General features: G+C 45.9%; 5 protein-coding genes across 5 annotated transcripts; 2 read left to right on the top strand and 3 right to left on the bottom strand.

Moving 5' to 3' along the window:
- Positions 1-332: 332 nt before the first annotated feature.
- N7483_010161 (PSP1 family protein) lies at positions 333-2,886 on the top strand (the record flags this gene model as incomplete). Its single annotated transcript, XM_057093588.1, has 3 exons — positions 333-822; positions 882-2,325; positions 2,385-2,886. 3 exons carry the CDS (start codon positions 333-335, stop codon positions 2,884-2,886), a joined length of 2,436 nt encoding a protein of 811 aa, XP_056939559.1.
- Positions 2,887-3,738: 852 nt separating this feature from the next.
- Positions 3,739-4,974, bottom strand: N7483_010160 (glycosyltransferase; the record flags this gene model as incomplete). The annotated part of the gene is made up of 1 exon (XM_057093587.1): positions 3,739-4,974. The coding sequence occupies one exon, from the start codon at positions 4,972-4,974 to the stop codon at positions 3,739-3,741; it is 1,236 nt and encodes a 411-aa protein (XP_056939558.1).
- A 1,617-nt stretch (positions 4,975-6,591) lies between these two features.
- On the bottom strand, positions 6,592-8,589 carry N7483_010159 (uncharacterized protein; the record flags this gene model as incomplete). The annotated part of the gene is made up of 1 exon (XM_057093586.1): positions 6,592-8,589. The coding sequence occupies one exon, from the start codon at positions 8,587-8,589 to the stop codon at positions 6,592-6,594; it is 1,998 nt and encodes a 665-aa protein (XP_056939557.1).
- Positions 8,590-8,712: 123 nt separating this feature from the next.
- On the bottom strand, positions 8,713-9,111 carry N7483_010158 (uncharacterized protein; the record flags this gene model as incomplete). Its single annotated transcript, XM_057093585.1, has 1 exon — positions 8,713-9,111. One exon carries the CDS (start codon positions 9,109-9,111, stop codon positions 8,713-8,715), a length of 399 nt encoding a protein of 132 aa, XP_056939556.1.
- Positions 9,112-13,856: 4,745 nt separating this feature from the next.
- Positions 13,857-14,659, top strand: N7483_010157 (uncharacterized protein; the record flags this gene model as incomplete). Its single annotated transcript, XM_057093584.1, has 2 exons — positions 13,857-14,177; positions 14,306-14,659. The coding sequence occupies 2 exons, from the start codon at positions 13,857-13,859 to the stop codon at positions 14,657-14,659; spliced, it is 675 nt and encodes a 224-aa protein (XP_056939555.1).
- Positions 14,660-15,608: the final 949 nt, after the last annotated feature.

Genomic DNA, 15,608 nt, shown 5'->3' with positions numbered 1-15,608 from the left:
GAGTTGCACATAGCGCAGCCCATCGTGTCTTCCGGAAGATCGAGATTGGCCTTTACTTTCCCAACCTCATCGAGCGCGTGAACCAAAGACGGGTGCTTTGTCGCGTGTGATCGACGCCGCCAAATTACGTCCTATAAAGTACAGCCTAAAGTCCTCGTCACCTAAAGATATCACAGGTCAGTGCTTGGATTCATTGGCGGCCCCCTTAGCGCTTACTTCACTCGTCACTCCAGTCCCTTGAGACGGGACTTTTGAATTCGGCTGAATAGCTGCATAGAGTCATTTAGGGCACACATGCTGATCTGATTCCAGTTATTTCCATCGCAGACATAATGACCGCCCCATCTCAGAAATCGTTTGTGACCCAATCGGGCACACCACCCACCGTAACTGCCAGTGCCCGACTCGAGAAGAGCCACCCCGGAGTACGACGTTCCACCCCAGATTCCGAAGCCCTTGCCTCGTCCGACGATGACGGAGACCATCTTTCGCACACACAGACGATCACGGCGCCTACGGTGAAGCCAGCACGTCGGACTTCATGGCTCAATGAGGTTCCTCTTTCCGTGCAGAGGAAACATTCTCTTTCCGGTGGCCCTCTCTCATCTGCACCCTCCAACCCCGCAAGTCCCTCCGGTGATCAGGCGCCCTGGGCGGCGAACCCCAGCCCTAGCATGAGTGGATCGTTCAACTGGAATCAGTCGGGGAACAGCTCTTTCCCTTGGGGAACAGCTATATGGAATGCAGAATCCCGCAAGGAGCCCCCATCGCGCCTTTCTGAAATCGTTCCCTCTCCGACCATGGCCAACCCCCCCATCAGGGGTTCCCCCTAGGAGATGAGGCACTCAGTCCTATCACTCGCACTATCTCTGGCGAATCAGCTATTCCGTTCGCGATCCCGTTGCAGCCTACCCCGAAGACCTACCGTTCACAGTCATACTCCGTGGGACAAATGGACCCTGAGTATCTCGGCATGATAGCGAAGACAGCAGGTGGTGCGCAATATCCGGGTGGCCGTTCTCGTGTGCCCGGTCAAACGTCAGCTGTCCAGCAACGAGCGCAAAGACCCAGTGTTCTTGGTGAATTGGGCCATGACCCAGCCATGCTTGGTCGTGTTCGCGAAGATGATGATGGCGACGAGAGCCTGAACGGTTCTGAGACTGAGCTGGGCTACTCTGTCAGTCAAGCTCGACAAATCGAACAGCTCGCCCGTGAAAATGCTCTTCTCCGCCAAGCCGCGGCTGCAGGCCAAATGGATGGCCGATTCCGCGACCGTGCTTCTTCATCTGCTTCTAATGCTGGTGTTCACGCCGCTCATCGGATTCATGGTGTCGTTTCGGAGGAGGACCTAGCGGCTGAGGACCTTGGTGAATTACGCGACATCCATGGCTACAACATGCGCGGCAACACCAGGCGCCGATTCTCTGAGCATTCCGCCAACCTAGAGCATCAGTTTTCATCCTTTGCCGCTCCAATAGAAAATCGCGCTCTGGACAACGTCCGCAAGGCACACTGGCAAACCTCCCTTGGCTTTGGGGGCGCAGCTGAACTTCCTCAAAGCCGTCGTCATTCCTTTGCTGATATTCCTATTCGTCATGATTCGATAAGCTCTGTGGACTCCCACAGCACTGCCACTCCTCGAGCGGGCCTCGGAGATCGTCAAGATACGTACGGCAATGTCCAAGACTTCCCCGGCTCCATTCAGGCACAATACTACGCTAGAGAGCAAACACTGCGCGGTGATGGCTCCTCGGGCATCCCAGCTGCTCTGAACCAATATGCAATGAACAATCCTTACGGTCGCCAACCTCCTGCATTATCGCATGCCCACCAGAACCAGCTTTTGTACATTGTTACGTTTAAGTGTCATCGTGCGGATGTCTTCTACATTCAAGAGGATACTGGACTACAAGTCAAGGCTGGCGATTTGGTCATTGTGGAGGCTGACCGTGGAACTGATCTGGGTACGGTGCAACATGCCAATGTATCTCTCCAGCGAGCTCGGGAACTTAAACAGCAATACGCAGAGGAGCACTACAAGTGGCTCATGATGTTTTCACGTCAAGGTCAACTGGAGGGTTCCAGTGTAGCCAATCCAGGTCTGACGGCTCGAAGTGCCACGGGCGGAATGGGCCCCCATGCACATGGCGTCCAGGAGACATCTGCAGAGATTAAACCCAAGCTCATCAAGCGCCTTGCTCAGAGCCATGAGATTTTGACACTCCGCGACAAGGAGGGAAATGAAGCTAAAGCCAAGCGTGTATGCCAGCAAAAGGTTGCTGAGCATCGACTGAACATGGAAATTCTGGATGCTGAGTTTCAAATGTGAGTACCTCCCTCAGTACGTTGAAAGCCAAGTGAATTAACTAACCCTATTCTTACAGGGACTGGAAGAAACTCACCTTCTATTACTTTGCTGATTCCTATATCAACTTTAACTCATTGGTCACCGATTTATTCAAAATCTACAAGACTAGAATCTGGATGTCGGCTATCAACCCTGCCTCGTTCGTGACGCCACCCAGTGCCGGGCTGTCTGGTCCAGGAGGAATGCCAAATCCCCTGTACAGTCAAGAGTCTCCCGGCGAACGACGTCATCAAGAGCGAGTTTACGGAGCTCGTGATGTAGATCCCAGCCGCGAGATGCAAAACCCTGTAGGGATGCTCCGCACAGCTTTCACGGACACATACCAGCCATTCGCTCAGTCATCTCGCCAGCTGGATGGCGCTCAACCTGATCCTTTTGCTCCATATTCACCTACCAGCTTTGGACCGTTAGAGACCGGTTTCTCTGACTACAACCCTAGTGACTCACCTAATGCTCGCGTGCATTCTGCACAGGGTGAATGGGCTAGCCGATTCCAAGGCCTTTCACTCAATTCTTGATTTCACCTGATCTTATCTTCTCTCTTCCGATCCCATGTACAACTCGAACACGCGTTTGATATGTTTACTCCGGTTCCCTGGTTTCTTGCCGCAACGAAAGATTCACCCGCTAGACCTGCTCGCCCTTTTTTGCTTTTTTCCGTTTTCTCTTGCGTCGAGCTATTTCATATGCCTGCTTTGATTGCGTTTCCTGCGAAAGAATGTTCCTGGCCACGGGTTTTGAGATTTGCCTTTTTCATTCTTTACCTCTGTACTACTGTTCAAGTTAGAATTCATACCCCGGGCTGTTATACGACACCCGCACAGTCTTTACCTTACTGCTCCTCCGATTCTTCCCTTTTGCCGATTCCGCTTCGCTTCCAAGGTTTTCCATAGACTCGGTTTTTATGACAAACAGATTTATGTTGATAATCAAGACTGCCCAGGTGGGTGCGCTGCGCGCGTCGTGTCGCGTGTTATCTCTTATTATTTGAGCTTCTTAACTTTCTTGAAGATTGATTTTAATTCTTTTCCCTTTTAATGGCCAGGGTGCCTTACTACGAGGTTTCTTTGTCTATCTTTGGCTTCCTGATTTAATGGCTGTGATCTATTCCTCATGATTTTATTACTTTGCTGTACTTTCTTTACTCCAGAACAAGAGTGCTATTCGCTTATATGCGCGAATTGCGGAGGGTGATTATATGGTCCAGATGTCAAAACAGAAAGGATATAGCGTTGATTAAAATGGTTCAAGTCCAGATCTCATTCAAAATGTTACTAATTGATGCTCAAATGTTATTGCCTGGTTTTCCCTTCAAAAACGCCGTATTCTATTAGATATCATATCTTCAGATCTTCTATACTATTCTATACTCAAACTTCTAGTAATCTTCCCACTTTGGTAGGAGGAATGATAGGTAAGACCACCGACTCTGGTACCTTGTTTGGCGTCCAATGATTCATTCCATGACGAAGCCAATCCGCATAAGTTCCAGGAACAGCATCTGACCCAGGATTCTTCTTCCACGATGAGCCCAAGGTAACCTTGAACACCTTCAAGATCAACCCATGCGCCAACTTAAACCCAAAACTCCTGGACAAACAACCCTCCACAATCCTCCGCGCCTCTGCTTGCTCCACACTCTCCACCTCCCCAGAACCAGGCAAAGAAAGTGACATCAGATCAAATGCCCTCTGCCCATCCCAATTGGTCATCTCATTGATCAACTGCGATCCCTCCATAAACTCCATCGCAAAGAACCTCTCCCGTACATACGCCGGTCCATCCCAGTTCCCATCAATATCCACCAACCCCATAACCGCACTCGCCGCCTGTCCTTGAATAATATAATCCGTCAACATCCTGCTCACCTCATCCGCAGGAATCACACTCCCATCCTCCTCTTCAATCGTAAACGCTCCACCCATCAACTTCACTCCGGATAAAAGTCCACTTGCATGCATCCCCTCCGTACTCTCTTTCCCACCATCTTCTCCCCAAAGCGCAAGTAATAACTCATGACACCGCCTGAAGTATTCATTCCCAGGCATTCCACCAAGAAAATAATTTAAAAGGTTATACATCCCCTCATTCTTGCTTGTATATGAAATAATCTCATATTTCGAATCGGGATTATTCACCGTTCGATTCCAGAGTGTATCCACATCCCCAATACACATCAGTCCCACGTCCGCATAGATCCCTCCATACTTTAGTATCAGTGGGAACCGAACTAAGTCAGAGGTATGTTGTAATGCGAAAGGACCAGAGAGTGTATTTTGAATAAATGCGCGTGGGAAGACTTTTGGTGATGTGATATCAAGGTATTGAGAGATATTATTTGCAGAACCAGGAACTCGATCAAGGACTCGAATTGTCCACCCCTTTTTGGAAAGACGTCTGTGCCAAGTGCGTACGGTACGTTGACTGTACCCTGGCATGGTTTTGTACCCTGAGTGCCAGAAGAACCAGATGTTCTTGGTACTTGTTACTGGGCCTGGGGATTCGAGGATTTCGTCAATTGTGGAGTCGGGGCGGAGGTCAAGGTCTGTGTGTGGGATGGAGTGGACTCCTGGTGGGATTGGGTATTGGAATTGCGTTTTCGTCATTTTTGTTGCTGATAAGGATGAGGATGAGTTTGTTATAGTCGGGAGCATTGAAACCTTGGATGTGTGAATGAGATGGAATGGGGTGATCTTGAGGTCTTTATATGTTCTATATGTCCCTGACTCCCTGATTGTATAGATATTTTGGACCAATTAGATTTAATGGCTCATTATGAGTAATAGTTAGAGGCACAATAGCTGTTATTTGATTGGCTGAAATTTAAATTAAACTCGGACTCCGGATGTGGGGCCGTTGATCAATGGAGTTTAAGTTGAATTGAGACTCCTTATGCAGATATCAGTGTCAACATTTCAAGTTGAACTTCAACTTGCTCCGGCTGAAACTTACACGTGCAGGTTCAGATAAAATAGAAGGGATCTACATATACTTCATTTTACTCATGAAACAACTTGAAGACTAGAGGCACAGGAATAGGCGTGGACTCGACCTCGGGAATCGTCTAGTGATATGCACATTTGAACTTCAACTTGAAGTTAGAGGTTTGAGGGCGTTAGTAAAATATCACCCATCACTATGACGGCCGAGAAACTTCATCGTAGTCGTCTCTAATTACATATTTCTGGAGTCTAGCAGAATCACTCGCAATGTACAGCGAATCTCCATGAGAAGCCCATGCACCATGCTCTTCCATCGGTAAAAAGAGGCGCCTCTGGGTGCCTTTTGTGATAAAGTCGTCCTTTACATCAAGCCAAGAATGTGTCAATGCGTATTGCAAAGAGTAATCACCAAACGTGATTGAGAAGACACCATTCTCCGTCAGTAGATACTCCCCGTCCTCTGTGAATCTAAGCAACCTGGCTGGACGCCAGCTTTTGAGCTCAATATTTCGTAAATGTTCACCCGTGGCGAAGTTTTAAACAGCGATCATACTCGGAAGACCGTGGCTGCTCACGAGATACCGATCTTCTGGCGATAATGCAATGGCCATCGAGTAGCCGAAACGGTGTTTTAGTTTCTTTGGTTCAGCGCCCGGTTTACTCAAGTCCCATATCCTGTGCTGCCAGTCTAAATCTGGTCTTCGCTCGATACTATCCACTTCACAAGCATATATCAGTGATTTAGAATCCGATGAAAAGCATATCCCTCCAAAACTTGAGGAGGCAGTGTCGAGTGGTATCTCGTATATCTGTTTGTTGACATTCAAGTCCCAAAGGGAAATTGAGCTTTTGCGCATATGCGGAATTGCTAGGATTCTACCGTCTGGTGAAAAAGCAAGGGATTTGAACTCAATACTTGACCAGTCAGTAATTGAAATTGTCTGTGTCAGTCTGTCAGGCGTTTCTCTCCCAATATCCCAGATTTGAACTTCGTCTCGCTTCCATTGTGGGATACAAGCTAACCTCCAGCCATTAGGAGATATGGCAAGGTTGTGCCTGCTTAGAGGTCGCTTTGGACGCCTGGAGTAGGCCCTTGGTTCTTTTGGTACGGAGCCCCAGTCCCTGTCAACCTGCGGCAATGTTATAAAACATTTCGGAATTTGATCTTTGAAAATTATCCGGACAGCAGCGTTTTCTGGAGTGAACATGAGGGCAGATGAATAAACCTGGAGGGGTGCCACGCTGATGGTGTCCTTGGCTCTTTGCAAAAACATAATTGCTTCATGAAGAAATCTTGTCAGCTGAGAGCTTTGCGTTCTCTGAATAGATGGTCAGTATAAGCCTCTCGGACAGTGTATCTTTGGGATCGCGTACTGAAGCTGATAGTATCTTTTCTAACTCAACTAGATGTCTCAAGGCCTCTGATGTCATATCAAATAAGGCCATAACTTCCAGCCAATGAAGAAAATGGTCTGCAAAGAACGCGTATACAAGATCATGATCGAAAGTATCAGGACAATTCTGGAGATGTTCCACCCAGTATTGACAAGCATAGCTCACATGTGGCTCTAACTTTCCCTTATCATCATTGACTTTAGAACATTCATGGTCCACTGGTTTGTGCTCAAAACAAAAACTGTTTCTTCTTAGACCACCTTTCTTATCAGACATAACATCAATACATCTCATGGCCAAGTTGTGGTTTTGGGCTTTTGCATCCACCTTAAATTGGCCCATTTGAGAGGTTTTATCGTCAAAAAGGACATCTCGGAAGGACAGGTGGAGCAGTCTAATGGGAACATCTTCCTGATCGGGCACAACGAGAACTGACCGAAGATCTCTTAATCTTCTGTCAATAAGACTTTGGTCTATACCAAGTAGACGCGACAGGGCGTTGGTTGCAAGTGGATTGTAGAGCAGAATGATTGGTCCCACAATTCGATGAAAATCTTCAAGAATCTGCCTTTTATCAGTCAAGTCGTCTACAGAGACAAATTGATCCAAAACGGTGCGATAGACCTCAAACGTGTTGCTTCGGGAGCCTTCATTCTGTAGAAAAATGTTGGCTCGCTCCACAGGAGAGAACTTCGAGGCTCCGATAAATCGGGTCATGGTTGATGCGGCAATGAGTAATGGGCATGCGCTCTCAGTTGATACCTCTATAAGGCTTTCTTCAGGCCAGGTCTCAGGGATTTCGAAGAGATTTCTTCCATGGAGATTAACACGCATGCAGTGTGCCTTTCTTTTGTTGAGTTTGGTGCGTAGAAAGTTGGAAATATCATCCTTCACGCTTTCAACTTGTTCAAGAGAAACTTTGAAGTATTTGCTTTCGTCCAATCTGTCGAACCCATCGCTGATAGGTGCCTCTGGTCGTCCTATGACCAAAAACCGCATGTCAAGTACTTTTACCCCTTTGAGTTGGGATAAAAGCAGGAGAAGTTTCGGTACAGCATCTACTGGATATTGATTTGAACACTCATCCATTGCGTCAAGGATAAGAACCATAGTCAACCGCTGATGTCCAGAAATTTCTAGCTGCTTAAGTGGCCCCAAGAGTAGAGCTGTAAACTGTGCCTCAAGAGTTTGCTCAAATATCAATGCATCCTTCTTGATTACTTCCTGAATCTCCTTTTTAAGCCTTGGGAATAAGTTCATCAACTGATAGGCGATCGTTGGTATGACTTTGTTTGCCGAGTCGCAATCCAGCTGGCCCCTCTTGAAGAAGAAACTTGCTCCCAAGATACCTCGGTCTTGGAATAATGAGGCCATTTTACGCGATATAGTAGACTTTCCAGTTCCCGCCATACCGTCAAGCCAGAAAAACTGCTCGCCGTCGGGGTTATCTGCCCATTTAACGATATCCTCCAGGAGCTCTTGTCTTGTGCCTTCCAACAATGGTTCTTCATTTTCATCATTCCAAGTACCATTCACTGCTTTAACAGCAATGTGTATCTTGGAAAGTTCAAGGCTTTGGGCAATTGCCTCAACAAGTGCTGAAATCTGTTCAATTCGTAGAAGAATTTCTTCCGCTCGCTCTTTGCTGTGAATGTTCTGCGTGATATCGACTAATCCCTTGAGATTCTGCTCTGTTCCTTTGATCTTTGTCTGAAGGGTTGAAAGCCGCCCGTCCCCAATATTAGACACCGAAATTGTTTTCCAGATTCGCTTTCTGACGCTCAGCTTCCGGGTACACTCTATCGCATATCGCATATCGCAATACATCTCCATATATCTGGATAAGGGTGCTTCGAATACTTGCACGCCCTTCCTCTGGAGCATTGTCGAGAAATTTCTGGTAGAGGGTATAACGACCCAGCGCCTCAGTAAGAAACTCGGATGTCTCAAACAGCGCATTTTGAAGTGCGCGATCATTCTGAGTCAGCTATATTAGTTTCACCCACGTCAGCTTTGAATCATTTTAAGGATGTCTAGTATCATATTGACCTTTAGCCCAAGAGAAACTATCGCCCAAGCAGTCGCTGCATGGCTTATAGGATCGGCAGCAGCAATACTTGCCACAGAGCTCTGCGTGGAACATGCGATGTCGAGGATGTGCTTTGCAGCTTTCCTGATTTTCGATGTATCATTTCTTTTCTCGCGAATCTCAAATTGAGTCTCAATGGTTGTGATGATGTCTTCCAGTACCGCAGAAATGGCCATGGCGCTCGCGTTTTCATTGCGAATGGCGTCCAAAATGGATCTTTCCTCATGTTTCAGTGACCGATAGGCCGTTTCCCATAAGTCGTTTTCATCGTGGATGGTGAAGGCAGGACCCGTGTATCCATGGAAGCCCCCTGGCATGGGAAAATCGTCTTCATCCGAATCAGACTTTGATAAAGGTTCTTCTAGATCACTCCTTGAAGTCCCTGTCGGCTTTTAAGGCAAATCCTTCTTTCTTGTTAGAGGCCATATTTTGATTGAATCTCTTTTGTTCCGCGTGAGTTCCATAGTATTGGCTAAGGTGGTGAATAAGATATAACAACTTGAATTATAACAATGCTTCTGGTTTATTAATACGAAGAACCATTTACAGGAAACTCAAAGGGCTGACTGAGATTTACGTCGATTTTGTTTTCCACCTGGGCACTGGGTGGCCACATTGCTTTTCTTTCGTTTTCCTATTAAGTACTCCTGCATAACCGCCGACTTTCTCTCCACATACCTCCTCATTTCAACCTTGTTGACCAATAATTAGGGAACGCGTTGACTTGCATTGCACTCATGTACTGTTAGATCACGTGGTCTGTATAGTTCAGACCAAGGTGGCTAGGTAGATAGCTCTCGACGTGTCGGGGCAGACTTCCCCTCCGCGCGCTTCCCCCATACGTGTTCTTTCCTGTAGCTGTTCCAAAGGCACACCTCCTAACATATACTTACATTGCCTTTTCAAGAGGCACACAGCTCAAGCCTTCTGGCGCCAGTGTTTTCTCTTCCCTCACACACCAACATCTGGGAGTGACCTCCTTCTGCAAACCTGTCGCTCGATCATATGGTTCCTGTGTAAGATGTCAAAGGGCTCCATTGGTGAGCTGTATGAATAATATGTGAGGCTTCGGGGTTTTCTTGAAGTGGATCCAGAAATAGATCTGACCACGCGATTACCGCTCAACTACGGAGTAGTAGTAGTAGTAGTAGTAGTAGTATTCGTCTCGCCTCGCCATGGTCAAAATCCCAGATTACATCCCACCCAGTACGATAGTATGAAATTCCTACCATTCCTATTGGAGTTCTCCCTCCTACTAATGCATATCATTCTTTAGCTAAGCCTGTTCGATCAAAGCGGAAACTTGGAAGATGATGATGGAAATGTTCGAGAATTTCTACATGCGCATCCGGTCTTGATTATATTCTCGCTCTCAGATGCTGTCTCAAAGCTCCTCAACAACTCGAACGTATTGGCAGAGCCATTACCGGAAGGGCTCCCATCATGGCTGTTCCAACTTCTTCAAATAAGTGAAATTTCGTGGAAAACTTTCAGTGGTCCATGCACTGGTATCAATAGTAGGCTACTTGTGTATGGCGAGCTTGGTGGACTCCGTGTAGTGGAGGTTATCCCTGGAGTCCGATTTTCTATTCCTAGTGGGAAATTCGTTGGAGCTACTAACTGGCAGGCATGAGGCGCATTTTTGACGTAAATAAATTGGCAACCACTGGCAGCGAAATGAGCTGTAGGTTGAGAAGAGAATTTGACGAGGTATTAAAAGCTGGGGAGGTAGTGAGAAGAAGTGGAAGATAAAGTAGTGATAGTTTGAAGATAAATTGAACGTCGTAGATGTATGTAGTAAATAGTATAGCTTGAAGAGGAAAGACTGTATAGAATGGATAAAAAAAGGACCTACCCCTTTCATATGTTCAACCTATGCCAAAGTGCTACTATAAGCGATATAGTATGGTCTGACCTCAGGACGGGCACAGTAATATTTAAAAAAAAAGAAATATAGACAAGATAGATACATCGACTTCAAATGTTAGGATCAAACATTGCTGGACCAAGATTGAGTCATCATGTAGGCAGATAAGGCTTATGATATTGAACAGCATGGAGGTCAGCTATCAGCACTTGAGATGTGAATGACAGCTTCAAATGTTTCATTTATGATCTGACACAACGTTAAAAGACAGGGTTTAGCTCTCAATATTAAGCAGCGAATTTTGAGCCACCATGAATATCCAAGTTGTGCCTGTGGCTCATACCTACATAGTAGCCCTGCCAGTGGAGCACTAATCAAAATTTTAAGGAATATATGCAGGTCGTAGTAAGGCTAAACTGACAGACGATACCCCCTGTTGCAACTTTAAATTTGAAGGACTTGCTAGTATTGGAGCAAAAACAATGAATCCAGCCACATTCTGGGAGATGACTTTCAGCTCTAATAGTATACGAATTTTCGTATACGAATTTTCGTTTAAGAAAATCGGCCTGAACCTTGGAAATCACTGGTATAGGTTGGAGTGGGAGCATTCTTGGAGTAATCAATGGTGTTATCCATACTTCTGAATGGGCGATTCTACTTTGAAACCAAACAGAGCATTGAGCGTTTTTTTTGTAGTAAACTCCGATTCTGGCAAAAAAAATTGAGGGAATAATGAATGGTGCAAACTTTCAACTTCAATTGAGTGTTTTAATGACCAGAAATAACTTAAAATGGCTGATAGAACGTTACTTAGGATCAAGACCGCTTTGACAAAACTTTCGGGGAGCTGTCGCAGGAACCTTCGGGGGAGCTCTCGGGACGTATGTTGCCATAGAAAATTCCGTTGAAATTGCGTTAGGTCGTTTTGGTTTTTTGGTGGGATCGTGATAGACGACGTCGGCTTTGCTTCAATTTTCGTTATCGTAGACTGCACGGTGGGCCCCTTTTCTCATTCTCATACCGTTTCTCCATGGCATCGATGTGCCAGGGGTGATAGGAACATGTACCAGATTATTGGTAGAGACAGTTAGTGGTAGTGTGGGCTTGTTCCCGTAATGTGAGGGGTATTCCCTTGGTCGAGAGTGCTGTGAAGGGTCGCGTCTAACAGGTTTTCCAGCGGCGCTCTGACATCGCTAGCGTAGTGCCAATCCCGAACATACCGATCCTTTGGATGATTGATAACTCCGTGACAGTCATACTACAAAAAATAGGTTCCAAGGTTAGCTCAAGAACGCCAAGAACCAAGGGGTATTACTAAAACAGAACGGTGGTGGATGAGGCATGTGGAAAGGAAGAAGATCTGCTTGGGGAGAACAGTCTGGAACAACCTCAGACACATGACCTTATGCCCATGGTGGCCTTGCTCTGATAGGCGAACACCGACAGCTGGCAACTTATATAGGATGCTTCGGTTGGACGCTGAGTCGGTGGAGCGTAGGCCTTAGAGCTCGATTCTCCATTTCCAGTGGGAAATGTGTTAGAGCTAGCACTAGTGGGCATGACGAGAATTTAATTAATGGAAATGACTTGCACATGTGACAGCGAAATATAAAAGATGTATGGGTGTATGGGTGGTAAAGGAAACTTGAAGACGATGTCAATGTCACGGCTGTAAAAAATAGTAACCGTTAGAGAGATAGTAAAGAGAGAGGTAGTAAAGGGGATTCGAAGAGGTAGCAAGAGAACTCAAAGATGAAGAATATTCAGACAGTATGTATAAAATCGATAATAAAAAGAGCGCGTGGGACATCAAGGACAATTGAAGAAATACGATCTACTTACTATGTATAAGATTTGAATTTATTCATCATACTATCGACCCTAGAATACATGGATGTATGCTCTGAATAAAACGAGCTTTTTATTTAACCCTTGTACGTGCATCACAAAGCTAAATCGCCTGATTTTCTGAGTTTAGACCGAAATAGATGGTTGATGCTGCGACTCGTGACCTAGGATTGGAAGTCCCATGTACGCGAGATTGCATTATGATTTGAACGAATGAAACTCGCAAGATTGAGTAGCCTAGCTAGTATCAAGTCAATTGGTACAAGTAGTAGTAATAGGGTTAGTATTCACAGTGCGTTTCCATAGATGCATGATGCAGAAAAATAAAAGATGGCTTGATAAAAATGCAAATAAACAGCGTCTTATTCTCAAGCCAACTCTCGTACCAATGCTTCATAGCACTGATCGAAGATTGAAGGAAGATATGCAGATCCTGAGGCTGATCTGACAAGGTCAGACGCCCAATAACTCCAAGTTCAAGCTTTGATTAAAGCAGAACCTTCAAATTCATCTCAAATTCTGGCAGATTTGTTTCAAGTCCTGTTTTTCACGAGGATGAAGTTACATTCCTACTCGTACTTGAAAAGTGCTTTAACCCTTCTGAGATTCGCGTCAATTGATATGTCACCAGTGATATGGCGATCCGCCCCCGCGTCCAAGCCACATGGCAAGCAACTCAAAGCTATGGCATTAGATGCACGTGTGACAGTGTGAGGGGCGAAAATTCATCAACCGGGGTATAACGGGCGTCTCGCTTTCCTTTAATTAGATAGGTAGGACTGAGAGTATTCTCTCGACTAATATGGTTTCAAGAACTGCAATCTTCCAAGGTTAAAAATTCTGTAGTAACCCTTACATTTTCTTTTCTTAGCATTACGATATTGGATACCTAATTATGGATAAGCTATAGCACAAACCCTGTTGGAATATTTACAACCTTGGAAGCCCTGGAGGTTACCAACCTTGGAATATTACTGAACCCTTACACGGATCGAGTAATATTTTACAAATATTACCTGAGAAGTGGGGCCAGTATCCACTTCCAACCTTGGAAGGTTGGTATTTATAGGTATCCGCACCTCAAACATCCATGATCTATCACCTAGGGCATGCTCAGGCTGGCGCGGCAGTGGCGCCTACAGTACTCATTCACATATCACCACGGCGCACCACGTTTCGAGACATATTGATTCTAGGCGACTTCGATCTTACCCATCACTGGCATCTGATAACTACATAGGTTCTCACTTAACCCAGGCTCATTTCCACTAACTCGTGTTAACTTTCACAACTCCACCCTCCCTGTCAAACCACCAACTTTTCACCACTTCAATACCAATCACCATGGCGGAAATTGATCTCAGTGGCCTTTTTAAGGATATTACCCCGAATCAAGCAAAAGCCCTCCGAATCTTGGATGAAGGGCTACACTCTAGCCACGATAAAGCAGCGGCCGCGGCCAAGCTGACCGATGACCTGCGACTATACTTCGAATCGGCAAATCCAGAATGCACTGATGACTCAGATTATTTTGATAGTCCTTGGACTATGCTCCTGGCTGTGGTGCATGAATTGCCTAGTTTCGAGCACCCATGGCTTGACGTTTTTGCTGCCGTTATTCATGGGCTGAGGCGTCAGGGCGGACCAGTGACTATGTTTCAGAATGTGAGAGACTATTTCCTCTATACCATATTACTTATTATCAAAAGGAAATAATGACTCTGGTGCTTATCTCTATTTCAGCATGCACAGAAACTTAATTGGCAGGACACCCGACTAAGTTCGATTGCAAGGTCTGGATTGCGGCTGAGTGGCTGATAAGATGTGGAACCCTTCTTTACAGAGAGCTGTGTACTGGGGCAGACTTAACAGCAGAAGAGCAGGCAAAGTCTAACTTCAAACCTGGTCCACTAGCTGAGGGTGTTCTCCCAATAAGTCTTGAGCGATGGAATTTTTGGCGGTCCAGACTCCTTGAACTCTCCCGCGCTAAGCCTTCGGTTGGGAACGACGAGGATTTCACGCTTGTGGATTCTGTGCTTAGTGACATAACGCTGGCCCATATTAAGAAGGCGATTAGTGCCATAGACTCGGTAAATCGATGGGGAATAACTCGGTGGGTGCTGACTTGGTTTGGGAGTGCGGCTTGAGTACAACTCAAAAGGAGATCAATGTCATCACAGTGAATATGGTATACATTTTCTGTCTGTTAGTAGTAACTGTATGCGGGGCGTATGCCCAGGTATATCGTGATGTCTCTTCATTTTTCAATATGAATGCACTCTATATAAGTCGAGAACCTAGAGATATTCGAGTACAATTCTTTTTGTTTCAGTAAGGATATCGGCACGAATCCTAGCCAAAAACAGTTGTCCCAAGTCGCCTTCACTGTATAAGGCCAAGCTTTGCGATTAACGAGCCGCGATTGCGTAGCATGAGTCCGCGCTGACATGGAAACCAACCAGTGCATAGTACCGGCCATAAACTGGGATCCATGGGATCTCATTCATCTTGACGACCACTGGGGGGCCGCGAGGGTGCCGCTGGTTCACGACCAATTTCCCGTTGAAGTCTGCCGGTCACTTTTTGTTGGACTTGTCTTTGCCACTGAGCACCACGGCATGGAACACGCCATTATCAGAAAGCGCGTGACCATCAAGCAAGGTTGGTGCGGTGGAGTTCTCTGCAGTCGACAGGTAGGGTGGATTGTTAATAGTCGCAGCCGGGGCCTGACCGCTTCCTTCATGCACGCGTTGGACATATTGGTAAAACCCCTTGGAAGTCTACCAGTTGAGGATAAAACAGTCTTGATAAACCCTATATTGAATGTGTGTGGATTTATTTCAAATGTTGTAGGATCACTATGTAGCGAATCAAACTCCCTATATTCTTTTTATTGCATCTATCTCAGGTTGCCTGGCACATGAACTAGTAAGTATGTACTTAGAGCTGGACCCAGCGTGATATGAAGGAATGACTACTAGTAACAATACACTTACCAATGCGACCGGTTCAATTTTTTCGCACCTTGTTCCGTAGCTATTATGACAGGCCAAATGTTTTATAGGCCATTTGGTAGGGAAGATGATGTGAAAAAGG

Source organism: Penicillium malachiteum (assembly GCF_028827825.1).
Source record: "Penicillium malachiteum strain IBT 17515 chromosome Unknown utg000005l:1.0-9002435.0:326005.0-9005861.0, whole genome shotgun sequence".
NCBI lineage: Eukaryota > Fungi > Ascomycota > Eurotiomycetes > Eurotiales > Aspergillaceae > Penicillium > Penicillium malachiteum.
Note: the sequence above shows the minus strand (reverse complement) of the source record. Positions and strands in the feature narration are given on the sequence as shown.